Here is a 16,296-nt window from a genome sequence, read left to right on the forward strand (position 1 = left end):
GTGAGTCTCTGGGTTTAATGTGTGGTAGCATTTTTTATTGCAACATTTCGTTGCTCCTTCATTCGTTGCTTTCTTCATTCAGGTCTATGGAAACTGTTGAACGAACAGATGGGTCTTACTGGTTAACCCTATACCGCTCTTGAGTGTCAATATGACACTATTGGAAGTTTGGCGGCTTGTAACTTTCTTCGGGTGCATCCAAATAATACAATTTCTTCGGGGTCCCTCAATGAATTCCTGAAATCTTTAATTTTGCATCATTGCTTGTTTTTTAAGGAAACACCCGAACAAGGTTGTCGAAAAAAAATTCTGTGTTTTGACGAAAAAAAAATCTGAATTTCTGTGATTTTACCCAAAAATTCTGTGACGGTTTTCTGTGATGCTTTTTCCATGAATTTCATTCAAAAGTCGTGTTAAATTGCGTCTTGTTTACATTTTACTTAAGAAAAATCAATTGACATTACCAATTTTATCATATTATTCCAATTCATAGATAATTAACCTAAATTTATATTAACATTAACAATTAAATTTTGAATAAAATGTCCAAAATTTGAAAATTCTGTGAAATCTGTTAATATTTCTAAAATTCAGTGTTCTGTGACAAAAATTTGCCCAAAATTCTGTGAAATTATAGATTTTTCTGTGATGTCGGCAACCTTGACCCTGAAAGCCCAGAAAAAAAACTTCCTAATCAAACCTTGAGTGTCAATTTGACACTCCTCGCTTAAAACCGCTATATCTCTCTTGTTTCTCAACCGATTTTTAAAAAATATATAGTTTTGGAAACTCCGTTATGTAAATAAAATAGGTTTTTCAGACATTATTCGCCTACAACACTAATATCTAAGGTTATGCCATATTCGGGCGACAAGCATCGCGTTAAGAAAGCATAGCAAAGCATTGGTATGACATACTAACGCTTTGAATTTCACTACAGATCCCCACTTTTCAGATCTCCGAATGCTTAGGATCGTCTCCATTCTTTCGGGAGCCATTAGGAGCTAATAAATTTCCATGGTATTTTTGCGGGAACAAAGAATTCATCAGAATTTTCTTACCGATTAGGATATTATTTGGTATATTATCACAATTTTGACGGACCTTCGAATGATTGTGCTTAAAATTCGAAATCACTGTTTCAAAACAATAGAAAACAATATTCCTATTGGATTTTCAACTTGACTAAATAAATCAGCTACGGAATGCTAAAAAAATATTTTAGTGTCCAGGAAAGCTGAAGTCAGAAGCTGTACTTTGCAGATAAGGATATATATTTTTTGATTTTTTTTTTAAGATAATGGCCATGGTATCGCTTATGTAATAACACCACTAGAATCGGTATGAAATTGGCTTTCTGATGAATATAAATTTATTGCGGATCTTGAGTATATGTACTCAAAATTTAGTGCAAAGTTTAATTTGACTGCAAAAAAATCTAAGAAACTGCAAATTGACAAAAAGCTCAAAAACCTGCTATTTTTAATTTTTTTTTATTTTCAAAATCCTGTGTTTCGTATTTTGACAATATAGAAATGCAAAAATGTGTCAACTTTTCAATCCTCTTTGCAAAATTTATCTGGTGTGACTTAAACAATTTTAACGGTTCATTGATTGAAAAGTATGGTTTTTGCACCACTTTTCTGCATAATTTGTGTTATCGAAAAAAAAAATGTATCCTTATCCTCAACGTTTAGCGCTTGTAACTTCAGCGTTCTTGGACATAATGTGAATTTTTTTAACATTCCGTAGCTGATCTACAGTCTTTTTCTGAAGCATATTTTTTCTTATTCTTTTTATAACGGAAAACTGAAGTGTTGTAGGTGATTAATGTCTGAAAGACATATTTAGGTTACATTACAAGGTTTCTAAAACTATAAATTTAGTGAAAATCGGTTGGGAAACAAAAGATATATACTGGCTTGAGTCAAGAGTGTCAAATTGACACTCTATGGACTGTAACGGGTTAAATTTTTTGGGGCGGATAAGGTTTAAACATGCGAAAGAATTATTAGTCATCACCCATGAAAGTCGAACCCACATCTAACGCCTCTTTAGGGTCCATGTATGGCACTTGAGAGGCGCTTAGTTTCCAATTACGACAGTAGATTCATTTCAATACCCAATTTGGTTGGCTGGCTGAATGTTTGAGTCATGGTGGCCAGCGAACCGGGAAAACCGGGAATCCAAAATGGGACCGGAAAAACCGGGAAAAATCCGAAAATTTCAAATCAAAACTGGAAAATTCTTTATGGTTTATTTTTTTTCTAAATTAATCTATTGAGTTCTTTCATTCAAATTATCCGTTTTTTTTATTCAAAAGCGATATAAAATCGGGCTCTAAATGCCATGGAGAAAAAGTGGGCAAAAGACGAGAATTTTTTGAAAAATCAAAATTTTTGTAGATCAGCGTATACCTTTTAGTGCTTTGAAGAATTCGAGTTCCAAAAAATTGGTTTTCACAATTAAACTTAATTTTTAACCTTCGAGAGTCGGGAATTCATAAGTGAATGCCGGGAAAAATATGATAAAACAGGAAAATTCAAAATAAGTGGCCACCATTTGAAATGGTTCATTAAAAAAATGCACATAAGGTAGAACGAGATACCAAATGTTTGCGTGATTCTATTATACATTTTGCGCTTTTACTGGTAATACTTACTTACTTAATGTTCCCGCGCCGATCCTTCGGTGCATAGGGCAGTGGTAATCGCATTCTTTATTTGATTAAAAAATATTAAAAAAGTACAGAACGTTTCATGGTAGCTGGGCAACAAGTTGAGAAAGTGGAGTGCTTCCAGTATCACGAGCCAGATAACGCCTGATGGTGGTACCAGAAAAGACATCGAAACCCGGATCAGAAAGGCCCGATTTGCGTTTGCGAGTCTCCGAAACATCTGGCGGTCACGCCAGATCTCTCTACGAACAAAAATCCGAATCTTCAACTCAAACGTCAAATCCGTATTGCTGTACGGGTGCGAAACTTGGTGCACATATGCGGTGACGACGCGAAAACTGCAAGTATTTGTAAATCGCTGCCTGCGGAATATCATCCGCGCTTGGTGGCCTGGCAACTGGATCTCGAATGAGGAACTACATCGCCGGTGTCATCAAAGGGCGCTAGAAATCGAGATTCGGGAACGTAAGTGGAGATGGATCGGGCACACGCTGCGAAGAGATGAAAACGAGATTTGCAGAGAGGCGCTAGACTGGAATCCAGAAGGACATCGAAGAAGAGGCAGACCCAGAAACTCGTGGCGGCGAAGCCTAGCCGCTGAAATCCGAACTGTCGACGATAATCTTGACTGGGACCAGGTGAAGACGCTGGCTCCGGATCGTCAACAGTGGAGGTCTTTTACCACGGCCCTATGCACCGGAGGATCGACGCGGGATCATTAAGTAAGTAAAAAGTACAGAACGTTAAAATTTATGAGCTACGAATAACATTAAGAAATGTTCACAACAAAAAAGTGAACTTGAAAAGAAAATTCGAGCCTTAGAATAACTTTCAAAATTTGAATTTAGAATTCAAATTTAAAATTTGAATAACGATATTCAATTGTTCTGGTTGGATTGCTTATTCAGACTTAGAATTTAGATAAACATACCTTTGTTCAAAGTCAAGCACCCAAAACTTAGGATTTATAAAAATTTAAAATGTATAATGAAAACCTCACTCAGTATTCAAGAAGAAAATCAAAACAAGACTTAGGAGGAATAAAACTTAGTGGATTCTGTTCTCAAAATGGCAGAGAAAATAAATGAATTAGAATAAGAATCTGGATCAACCAGTTAAAATTCGAATCGTGAATCTAAACTTAAAGTTGCTAAGTTTTGATTTACAGATCCGTAATTCATCCGAAATTCATCGTTTTGATGATTATATATCAAATTTGAAAATACTGAAACCGGAGCTCAATAGTAGTCTAATTCTGTTTGCGATAAAGTAATTTTAATTGGAATAGCATCGTTTTAATTCAATCGAAAAAGTTTTGACAAATTATCAAAAATCAGATTTTTACAGTAGATGTAGATTGAGATATGAAAAATAACTCAAAATTGACGATTTTGTCACCTCTTCCCCCTGATCTTAGGGCCTCAATTATTTATATCTTAATCCTTAAAATACAAACCTCTTAAACTGTTTTCTGTAGAAATTCCAACAAACATTACCGTTATCTGAATAACCTAACGTTTAACATTAAAATAAGTCTTATTTTGGTTTAAAAACCCTGATAATCATATTTATGTATTTCAATAAAGTTGTTTTTGACATTTCTTACGCACACTTGCTAAGCGTGTACAGATGAGACGGGACAATTAACATCAAAAACTCTCGGCACAAAAAAAACGGGCAGCCAGTCGACGCTCATGAACGTTTTTGAGGTTAATTGTCCCAAAACTGAAAAGTGTTGGTGAAACAACGAGCATAATTTCACGAACACTATCAGCGGCAAATAGGACTATACTGGGAAGATCATAAAATCTCGATCGAAAAAAACGGGAAAATATCGGGAATTTGAAAATGGATACTTGCTGGCCACCCTGCTTTATCCTCACAGGGTTAAATTGAATTGAATATAAGTCATTCTGATGGGTGTCTAACATGGTATTGCATGACTACTTTTCATGGAATTCTTAGCGAGGCACAAGCAGTGATGCCAATTGAATTTCTTATTTTTCAATGCCCTGTAAAACAGCAAATAACTTTTTGGCCTAATAAGATACGAAGTTACGGTCTTCGACAAAGTTGTTTAGTGAAAAATTTCCTTCAGAGAATTTATAAATTGTCACAAAAGCATTAGCAGGCTCGGTTCAGAAAATGCAAAAGACGGTAAGTTGTTATTTTTTCCACTTCAACACATCACACACTCAGCATTCACAGTATCCTCATTTTCAACCCCAACGCGTGGCTTCTAAATAACACACTTCACACCAAACCATACCATACCACACAAGCCCAGCTCATTTTCATCTCACGACAAAACCAGACGCCCATCTGATTTTCAACATACATCCACATCACACGTCCAACTCACATACATCACAACCATACTTCAAGCCCAACTCACACAGAATAGAGTGATTATGTTAAGTTACGTTAAGTAAGTCCCTCGCGTGTGCCGTGACAGGCGCTAGTCTAGGATAAGCTGCTCTCGATCAGGCACACGACGAGCAAGGGGGCAAACCTCGATTCCTGGAGATTCAAGTCGTTAGAGGAGAGTTCAGGCGTCGAGTCGGAAGGATGAGAGGTTTTGCTGAAAGTGGTCTCGTTAATGAGTATTGCCTTGGAGCGCACTAGCGCGAATAGACCTCCCACTATTGAAGTATAGTGTGCTAAACAGTTCGAGGTGGGAACCAGGTCTGCGGCCCTAGGTGGAGTTTAGGAAGTATGGGGTATACACGGAGTATATCATGAGTCTTCCCATTGTACACATGGACCCAGAGTAGCAAACTGGGGGGACGCGGTGGCTCGCCGTGCCTCGGAATACAATCCGTAAACCGGGATTTACCACCTGTGGTTATCAACTGAAAAAAAAACACACACACGATCACACACATCAACATGGCAATGGCGACAACAGCCCTCTCACGGGCCATGTCGAACTACTCGGCGATTCGCTGCAGTAGAAGAAAGGTCCTGGCGAGTGTGACCTCTTTCATTTGGCGGTACGAAGCGGCAGCTTTGAGCAGGCAGTGTAATCTGCAAAAGCAGCGTGCAGCGGCTGATGAACCTGCGAGTTAACAGCGCATTCCGAACGGTGTCCTCGGTAGCTGCTGATGTTGTGGCGGGGATCATGCCCATCTCGGTCGTGCTTGAGGAAGACATCTTCTGCTACGAGCACAGGCACATGCCCGATGTGCGGAAACATGCCAGAGAGGCCTCGATGTCCAGCTGGCAGCACCAGGGTCCCAGCTCGGTGAACCCATCGCTTGATCCCTAACGTCGGATTTTGGATGGATCGGAGACATGGAGAGGCGGATTTTTGCACGACACAGTTTTGACTGGTCACGGATGCTTCATGCAGTACGACTATAGGTTTTGACAGTGGTCTCGCCATTCTGCCCAACCTGCGGTGACACAGTTGAGATACTATAGCACGCAGTGTTCAACTGTCTGAGGTTCGAAGGGGTACGCACTAACATGCTTGCCGCCTGCGGATCAGACTTGACAGTCAACAACATCGTGCGGAGGATGTGTGAGGATGCCAATACTTGGCGCGTGGTCAGCGATGGGTTCACCCGGATCATGACTGTTCTGCAGAGGAGTTTGAACCTGCACCAGTCCGCGACCGGTGTAGGGTTACTCCTTCGTCGGTGAGCATCTGAGTAGTATGCGTCCGAACCTGGTAGTAAAGCATACAAAAATAAGACTATCTTCTGCGTATGCCGAGCTGCCTGGTGGGTCGCGCGTGTGTGTGTACAGTCGCGGAGTATCCGAGTCGAACGCGCTCTCTGTGATGGAGGCTGTTGGGATGACATGACCTTCTCCGCAGTCGAACTCGTAGGGGAAAGAGTATTCACGTCGCGTTATAGGCTCGGGTAGAGTGGTCTCACGTCGCCGTCGGATGAGTCACTCTAGTCGGGTAGGATGACATCACCGTCGGGATTCATCTGAGTCGCAAGCGTTAAAGACCCGTACGTGTGCTGTGACAGGCGCGAGTCCAGGATAAGCTGCTCTCGGCTCGGCACACGGACGAGCAAAGAGGAGAGGACCTCTGGCCAATCCAAGCGGAACCAAGATCTCGAGTCGTTAGAGGAGAGGTCATTGGTCTCTTGCAGTGGTCTCAAACAGAGGCAGAGCGCACGATAGTCGTGCAAACCAAGCGAGCATAGAGTTACGAGTAAAGGCCGGCCTCGAGTCGTCAGAGGAGAGGTCCTTAGTCTTGAATCGTAACAAAAGGCAGGGTATATATGCTGGAGTTGACACTGAATGAGCCGATGAGCGGTTAAGCGCGGACTTGGTCTCCCATCTCGGGTACAGCCTTCGTTGCAGGTCCGGATGGTAATTATGACCAGAGGCCCCAGGTGGACTTTATGGCGTAGGGGTACTTAGAATCATGAGTCGTCCAATTTTAGCCATGGACCCAGAGTAGCATACTGGGGGGACGCGGAGGCTCGTCGTACCTTGGAATGCAATCTGTAAGAAAGTTTTACCACCTGGGTGATCAACTAATAAAAAACACACACAAACAGCATACAACAACACCTCATACCTAACTCACTCATAACACACAACCACACCTCACGCATAACTCACACACAACGATACAAGAAATCTACTGATTTTCAGCATTTTCTACAGATTTTCTACGGATTATCAAAAATTGTTGGGGAATTATACGGATAAACGAAAATTGTACCTGACGACCAAAACAAAAGGTTACCAAGTTTCATTTTGTCAAAATTAGTACATTTTTCGTTTTTCGTCTAAGCTACGGTTTTGAGCGGTTTAAAATCTTCCAACGCTGGTCACTCGCGCATCCTTTTGCCAGGTTCTAAAATGAAAGTTAAGACAAAACTCTATTTGAAGAGGGTCGTTCGATGAGTGAACAAAAAATGCTAATCCGAATGATTTTTTCCAGTAATTTCTTTCCAACACCAACCCAAATGCATTGATCATCCGAAACGCCACCTCAGTGCACCTTCTTATGCTAGCGATTGCTACACGGAAAGAAGAATAGATCTGGTGGAAATGGATAACTTGATACTGAGAGTTGAGACGCATGGGACGAAGCTTTCAGAGAACTTTTTTTCTTCTCTTTCGCCCTGACTCAAACTTATAGGTGAAAGGCAGCGGTGCCAGGTATGCATTTAGAAAAATTAGTGACCTCTGATTATTTGTCTTTCCAATAGTCATAAATAAAAATCAAATTTTGTGTTAGAGGTCAGCAAAAAGAGTCGTCCATTTTAACTGTTTACTGTTTTAGAGATGACGTTATGCGGACAATGTGCGGTCGGTAATTTTTTTTTCAGTGAAAAGAATATCGAGGTTTTGATTTGTATCAACAACAACATTTAAACTTATTACATTTTTACAGTTGCTTGCGATCAGCTAGTTTATAATTAACTATAATTAAAAATACAGACATTCGGGACGTTTTCATCCTTTCGGCACCTCGCATCATATAGTATTACATGAAAAAGACCCCTAAAAGTTGAGCACGATCATGAGAAACTGTATTTTCATATTATTCTGTACTACATAATTTTGCGAACAATGAAGTACAGGATTATTTCGTAATGTGGGGAACTGAATACGATTTCCAAATGAAAAAAAAAATGCTTTTAAACTCTCTTTTTGAAACATGAATTGATAAAACAATTAATTGACTTTTTTCTAAATTTTCTCTTGTTTTACAGATACCGAGGCAACCTATGACTTCATCACCAAACTGCCATCGGTAGCGATGACCTATTCGACACAGTCGATGATCAAAAAGCTGCACGCCATTTGCACCACGGTGGAAACTGTTAGCAACAGCGAGGCTATAACGTCACTCAAACGCATGCTAAACCATCTAGGTAAGTCAACGGAATACTTTTCCCAAAATTATGGTAGAAATTCACGGTCTTCGACCACACAATATCATACAGACCAGGGCCGTAGGAAGAACCGACTCATGGGGGGGGCTTTTGATGACTGATTTTTAGCTATGATTTTTTGTCCAAAAATGCACGAATACAAAAAAATATTAAAACACATTATGATTGTTACAATATGATTAGTCATTTTTAACTACTTTGACATTTAAAGTTTTCGTATTAAATCGTAAATTTAGAAAATTGGTTCTAAAATTAAGAGTTAAGGAGTTAAAAATCTTTGAATTTGATTTAAAATTTAGCCTTTGATGAAAATAAATCAATTTAAAAAAAAGTAAAAGATAAAAATCATAAGATTTTCTCATCAAATTTTAATGATTCAAACTTGAACCAAATTAATGATTTAAGTTTAAAAATTGGTTTAAAAAAACAGCAATGATATTACATTGCGGACCAAATACGAGACATTTCGTGTTTTCGCTAGCCGCTTGTATGCTCCATTAAAAAGCATAATTAAAATGAAATAAATCTAATAATGAAACCTCATTCTACAAAATGAAATACGACACTTCCACTCATATATCTATATTAAATTAGCAGAATTTTGTCTATTGGGTTCTGGAACATAAAATGCCAAATTTTGGTGCTCTTAATGTGTGGAAAATGTCAAACAATGCACTGGAAAAATAAAGAAATTTGTGAAGGATTTTTAGCTGAAAATTTTTCTTTACCTGTAAATATGTCTTATAAAGAATCAACTCCATAATGAAAGGCCTATGGATATTTTTTTTAATAATTTTTTTTTGCGGATAACATAAAAAAAACTGAAATTCTAACTTTTATTTGTGGTTTTCAGCTAAATTGTGTTTCCAAACTAATTTGGTTGATAAAATTGCAATCTGGAAATTGAATTGACAAGCAATTTTAACACATTAAGCAGCGCCAAGAAATCTACGACGTGAAACACCGAAATTTGGCATTCAATATCTCAGAAACCCCTGGAATTTTTTTTATGTAACAGAATATATTGTGTTCAATTTTGTCGAATAAAGTTTAACACTTAAATTTAGTCCATTCGAGTTATATTTCGAAGTGTAGCAAAATAAAAAATTGTTCTTTGAATTTGTATCCTAATTTCCATACGATTTCTCAAGTGTTAAAAAAATACGATTTTCAAATTCTATTCCAGATCAGAATTTTCAGAGCAGAGTTATAGAGCCCTCATTCATGAATCTATTAACTTAATTCTGCATTTCAGGTTTAATTTAAATTCACTATTTAAATTACTTTTTTTTATCTGTATTGTGAATAAGATTAAAATATAAATTTACAAAGATCTGAATCTTTTCAAATTTTTTCTTTTTTTTATATTCATATAACCCTAATCAAAATATTGAAAATACATGTGATCTCGAAAAACATTATTCAAATTTAATATGAATTGCATAACCAAGTTTGAACCATGATTTAAAAGCAGCTTTTCATTTCTAATTTCTTAAGATTATTTGTACTGAAAATAATCCTGAACAGGGTACAGAATCCGAAATACAAAAATAGGAATAAAATTTGGGTTATGGGAATTATGGAACCAGAACCTCCGAAATGGGTTTAATTTAATTCAAAATTTTAAATTCAGCCCAGAATTTCGATGACCAAGTGAGAAAATTTTGAAAAAGTGTAGCAGAATTTCGGACTTGAGATGGGTTTTTGAAATTTTGTTTTTTGTCTGGATTGATTAAAATTACTCCATTATCATAATTTGGTTCTGAATTCAAAATTTTGAGTGTAGAGTAGAATATCTCGGTTGCTGTTTTGGATCCTCATGGGGGGGGTTTAACCCCCAAAACCCCCCCCGTTCCTACGGCCATGATACAGACTGGTTACTTTTGCCATGGTACTGGCTCTAATTTCCTGATATCATTGCATCGATTGATTTGTGTGCTGTCCTGCAATGTTCCCATATTTAATTGTTTTTATTAAGATTATTGAGAAGTGAATTCGTGGTGCGGACGACTCGGTCAAAAGTAGGTTTGATTTCTACTTCGATTTCACAGAGTTATATACTGTTTCGTTAAAGATCGTGTGATGAAAAGTATACACTCAAAAATTGTGCTTTTCGACCTCGCCTTTAAATTGAACAAGGATTGATCAATCATCATAACTACTTAGATATGAACTTGCATTCAATATTTCATGCAACGTTTGTAGTTGAATACAGTTTCAGGTACAGATTTCGGAAACGAGTGAATAGTCGCAATCAACATAAGAATAGATTTTGTTTTGACGTGTTGAGTTGTTTTATTGTATGGTACAAAATTGTCTTCTTTATCGCGCTGGTATGCGATTTATACCTTCTAATGCATCGTTCATCCTAAACAATCATAAATCTATCCTATTTTATTCTACTAGCTTAGCTATACATTTGCTGTTGCACTGGCAGCGTTTGTCCAAATCGTAAAACCGTTTGCTTATCACATTCACTCCCGTTTCCTCCCGGTGATTCTTTGAATCAAGGGTGGAACGGGACGGAAGCCTGTTTTTGTAGTTATTAGCGTGTTTCGAACTCTGTTTGACAGAGAAACATTAGCTTAGAAAGCCGGTGCCAAGGTGGATCCGGTGAATGAAGATCCCGAGGCGAAGGAGTTGCTAGAGGCTGATCCGCCACCAGACACGAAGGTTGGGGTAGCACCGAAGGTAGTTCCACCGGCAGTGTTGAAGGTACGCGAGAATCCAGTTGATCCGGATGCAGCACCAGCACCAGCGCTAGCACCAGCACCACCGAAGCTAGATCCACCGAAGCTTGAGCCACCGAAGCTTGATCCACCGAATCCAGCACCAGCACCGGCACCAGCACCAGCTCCAGAGCGAGTGAAAGCAGAGGCATCAGCACCACCGAAAGCAGAAGCACCACCAAATCCAGCACCACCGAATCCAGCTCCAGCACCAGCTCCAGCTCCGGCACCAGCGAATGCACCAGCTCCAGCTCCAGCTCCAGCTCCGGCTCCAGCACCAGCTCCCTTGCCTTGGTATTTGATGAAGTAGACCTCGGGCTTGGCACTGGCATAAGTATCGACGGCAGCATCGGCACCGGCATCGGCCTGGGCTTCTGGGTTCTTGACCAAAACGTAGACGATGGTCTTTTCCTGGGTGCGGGTACGAGCGGCGGCACGGGCAGCGGCTTCGGCCTGGGCACTCGGGGCCTTGATGAACAGAACCTTGTAGTGAGTCTGGGGCTGGATTTCAACGCGGGCTTCAGCTTCAGCGGCGGCCTCGGCTTCAGGGGCAACGTGGTAGTAGAAGTGCTTCTTTACGATTTCAGGCTTGACGAAGTAACGAACTCCAGCTCCAGCTCCAGCGCCAGCACGAGCACTAGCACCAGCTCCAGCACCGGCACCAAATCCAGCACCACCTCCAAATCCAGCACCACCTCCGAATCCAGCTGCACCACCTCCGAAGCCAGATGCACCACCGAATCCAGCGCCGCCTCCGAATCCAGATGACCGGCTCGCTGCACCACCGAAAGCTCCTGAACTGGCTCCACCGAATGATCCTGAGCTGGCTCCTCCGAACGATCCTGAACTGGCTCCACCGAATGATCCCGAGCTAGCTCCTCCAAACGAAGAGGCACCTGCTCCGGAGAATGCTCCACGAGAAGCGAAACCTCCTCCAAATCCTCCAGCCGAGGCACCGGCAGAGGCACCAGCCTGTTGAAACATTAACAAACCATTAGAAATTTCCTATCCACTCCCTAAGCATATGCATCCAGATCATTACCGATGCACCTCCGATGATGGCCGAGTCGAAGGTTGTCGGCGAGTAGTTAACCTGCACAGCTCGGCCTCCAAATTGGGCGGAAGCCATCGCCAGGCACGCTGATAGTAGCTGCAAAAACCAAGAAACTAGCATCAATTCCTCTCACGATCCCATAAACCCGAAAACCAATCATCGTCCCACTATCCGATTAGCTATCTTAATCACTGTTCATGCAACTCGGCACCATCCTATTATATTGATCATCACTTTTCATTGCCGTTCTTTGATTCCAGCACAAGATCCTCTAATCGTCGATCCAATTAAAATCACCAGCCAAACTCACCACGAAAGCACGCATCTTGAACTGCTGTTGTTCTTAGACAGAAGAATCGGTTCTAACTGACGATGATTGGGAAATTCTGGGTGCTTTTATACGGGCAAATTTTCGCGAAAGAATAATTCATTTCCAAAAAAAATTTGCCACACCAAGTTCTACCACATCGGACATCGCGGACGGACCACGAAAATCAAAAGGCCCCACGAAATGCAACAAGCCATCTTTCCTTTCTCCTCTCCTTGAGTTGGCGAAAACACAAAAAACTAACCTCATCCTCATGCAAAATTAGCTGATATATCGCCAAGATGGAATATCTGCGCGATTTTTTTTTTTCAACTGGTCTCTTCACAAACGAATATTTGAATATTCTTCCAATGTGACCAGCCTTAGTTGTTATACATATCGTTTTTTTTTGGCTGAGCCCCCTTACCAGTTGGAGTTCATTCAATTTTTATGTCCTACACAACACACTCGAAACCGAGATAAAAGGAAAACATTATGTATAAGCCGGTAAATGATAGAGCCTCTAACGCGGACATTCAGCACGGATTAATCGTCGGTTCTTCGTCGGCCGACCGGCCGGTCCCCAGAATTCATTCCGCCTCTGCTTGCTTGCGGTGAAATTGCCAAAGATCATCGACATGGGTTGCGCTTTTTTTAGAACGTTTTTTAAATTTATTCTATCTCTAGATTCTGTTCTATTTTGTGGACAAGAGTGACAAATCAAAAGGGCCCAACGCTCGCCATTTTCCATCAACAATTCTATCCTGAAAAGTGGTTTTTGATAAACTTTAAAGGATTACGACTAAAATCGACCTGTTCCATTAGATGCTGATGGAAAAGTTACACTTTAGTCACTGATTATGTACATATGCAAATTGTTGTTTATAAATAAGTGGTCTCACGCGTGTCAATCGTTTGTTGTGTATAAACGTTTACAAATTTTGGTTCTGCAGACTTTATTTTCATTTCATTCTCAACTCTTGAAAAATATTGAACTCAATCGTTTGTGATGCTTACTTCTCGAAATAAACAAAGGTCATGCCTATTGAAAGATGTCATGCAGACCAAGAGTTACCTTCCATCAATCGTTTTCTGGAACACAGCTCTCCACAGCACTTTTAATTAGTTAATTTCTAACCTCGGAGTTCTACGTATGTAAGTACATCAGGGTGGTACATGGATGTATAGGAAAAGTTTATACAATTGTAATAAAAATGATAATCCCAATCGAATATTTACGGAGTAAAAAGTATAGTATTTCCAACAAAAATCCACTTACATATATTCAATCATACAACTGATTGCTTCTCGGCCAACTATAATTATCATAATTTCAACAAAACATATAATAGACAGTTTGATTGATTTCGTACATTTCTCAATGTATATAATACATTCATCTATAGTTGTATGATTAATTTTGTGCATTCAACTATAAATATAATAGATTCAACTATAATGCACGGTTGATGTCATACATTCAACAATAATTATAGTAGAATCAACTATAATTATTAGAACGCTGCAAAAAACGAATTTTTGCTCCTATATGTTTTTCGATGCCTTATTGGCCATCAAGCATCAGTGCAAAATTTGAGATGATTTGGTTGATTCCGGAATTAGCGCAACGCGTTTCAATTTTGTATGGAAGTTTGTATGAAAGAAGAAATTTTTGCACATTAAATCGTCCAGAAAATTCAAATAAGCTTAAAATGAAGTCGGTCTTTGATTTATGTTTTTGACTATTTTTGAGCTTCATTTTTTGCTAACATGGCAAGCAGCTAAGAATTCCATGAAGAAAGTTATTAACATTCCAAAATAAAAAATTTGAATCCATTGAAAAGTATTTAAAAAGGGAAGACTTTGCTTGCTAGAGCTCTGGCGATTTTTTAGTGAAAATTTTTGTTTTCCCATATAAATTTCCATACAAAATTAAAAATCGTTGCGCTAATTCAGGACTGAATGGATCGCTTCCAAAAATTTTATTGCTATTTCTGGTAGCAAAAACAACCAAAAAAAGTTATGGGAAGTGTAAAAATTGAAGAATTTGAAATTTTCATACAAAGCTTGCAGCGGCCTAATAATTATATGATTGATTAATTATAAATATGATAGATTGAACTATAATAATATAATTGATTTAATTATAAATATGATAGATCCAACTATAATAATATGATTGATTTAATTATAAATATGATAGATTCCATTTTATTTCTATGATTGATATACTGAGGTCAAAAATAAATGTTGTAGTATGGTTAGTGAAACTTTGGCATATCATAACAGCATTTGGCCAGGTTTTCAGTTAAAAGACCCTTCCGGATTTCGGGAAAATGAATATCTAACAAACACCTTTAATGTAAGTTATCTAAATTTGATAAATTCTAAAATTTATAAAACCTAACTACACTTAAACAAATTCACAGTTTGAAGCTGTTTTCAACTGCTATCAAAGCAGCGTTTTTCTCCTCCCACAACCCGAAACAGTTTAAGAAATTTCAGAACTTTTTTTGACAAAACTGTAAAACATTACAGAAATTAAAATAAGGCTATAAATAAATCATCAAATTTCCCGTAGACCGTAAGTAATTTTGCCTTCTGCAAAAAGGATTTTTTCTTGGTTTTTATTCCCCATTCTGTAAAAAAGGTTTTTTTTTGCAAATTATTTAAAGAAACAAAATTAAATTTTAGGATTTTTTTTTTTGAAAGAAAAAGTCAATCCGTTTTGCCGACTTCAACTAATTTATCAATTAAATAAAATCGAATATATCCTTATTGTGTTAGGTCAAAAAACTTGTAATGACAAAGTTTAGAAGTTTACTTTTTTCGTTCACTGTACTTCTGATATTAGAATATCTAAAAAAACCATTATTCTGCGATTAAAGGGATTATTAACAAATTCAGCATAAGTTTTTGATTTTCATGAAGGTTTTTGTTTCAACAGTTATCAATGATTTATTACACCTAAATCTGATTCATTTTTTAAACTATAAACGCTATATCAACAAAACTAGAGGTGATAGACAAAACCCGTTATAAAAGAATTGACACTCAAAATGCTCTTCCCTTGAGTCATCCATTGAATTTTATAACTAAGCTTTTATAATAATTTTGATTTTTTTTTATTCTCATAGATATATTTAAAAAGTTATATTTTTCATCACCATATTTGGTATTAATGTTTGAAAAAATTAACCAAATTTTAGGGTTCTTCTGTTTAGATTTTTGCTTTTTTTAGCAAGAATTGTTTTGTTTTTCAAATCTAAATTTTTTTAAATAAAATTTTTGGTACGTTTCGCTTTTTTCATAATAAATATTATTTTGTTAAATCGATCATGATTTTTTGATAAATTTTTGAAAAGTTCGAAAAGTGATTTGAAGTATCAACTTCAAAGTTCAATTTTAAAGGGCTGTGTTAACCAAATTAGTGCTTGCTTTGTGGTTTCAATATTTACACCAAACTTGGAATTCCTTATTTTAATTTTTATCAATTTTTTGATCAATCAATCAATATAATTCTTTAAGCATGTATTGAAAACACAAATATAGAAAGTTTTTATTGTGAACTTCAAAAATGAGCTTTGTTAGCCTTTACAACCAGGAGAAAATGAATATCAAAAATAATTTATCTCTGACTTTGATCACTTTAATTAAAA

General features: G+C 38.0%; 2 protein-coding genes across 3 annotated transcripts in view; one reads left to right on the forward strand and one right to left on the reverse strand.

The window, feature by feature from the left end:
* LOC129740565 (protein gone early) overlaps positions 1–16,296 on the forward strand; it is a 376,826-nt gene that overhangs the window by 277,478 nt on the left and 83,052 nt on the right. For both annotated transcript variants that reach the window (XM_055732270.1, XM_055732271.1), the window contains exon 6: positions 8,365–8,526. In XM_055732270.1, coding sequence (XP_055588245.1) covers positions 8,365–8,526 — 162 coding nt within the window. The remainder of the gene's footprint in view (positions 1–8,364; positions 8,527–16,296) is intronic.
* On the reverse strand, positions 10,833–12,692 carry LOC129740568 (fibroin heavy chain-like). The gene is made up of 3 exons (XM_055732273.1): positions 12,641–12,692; positions 12,319–12,426; positions 10,833–12,248 (listed from the first exon to the last, which is right to left on the reverse strand). Exons 1-3 carry the CDS (start codon positions 12,653–12,655, stop codon positions 11,133–11,135), a joined length of 1,239 nt encoding a protein of 412 aa, XP_055588248.1. The 5' UTR covers positions 12,656–12,692; the 3' UTR covers positions 10,833–11,132.

Source organism: Uranotaenia lowii, chromosome 1 (genome assembly GCF_029784155.1).
Source record: "Uranotaenia lowii strain MFRU-FL chromosome 1, ASM2978415v1, whole genome shotgun sequence".
Taxonomy (NCBI): Eukaryota; Metazoa; Arthropoda; class Insecta; order Diptera; family Culicidae; genus Uranotaenia; species Uranotaenia lowii.

Coding starts and splice junctions, on each gene's coding strand:
- LOC129740568 (XM_055732273.1), bottom strand. Junction 12,249..12,318: donor CCATCATCGGAGGTGCATCG/GTAATGATCTGG, acceptor ATGTTTCAACAG/GCTGGTGCCTCTGCCGGTGC.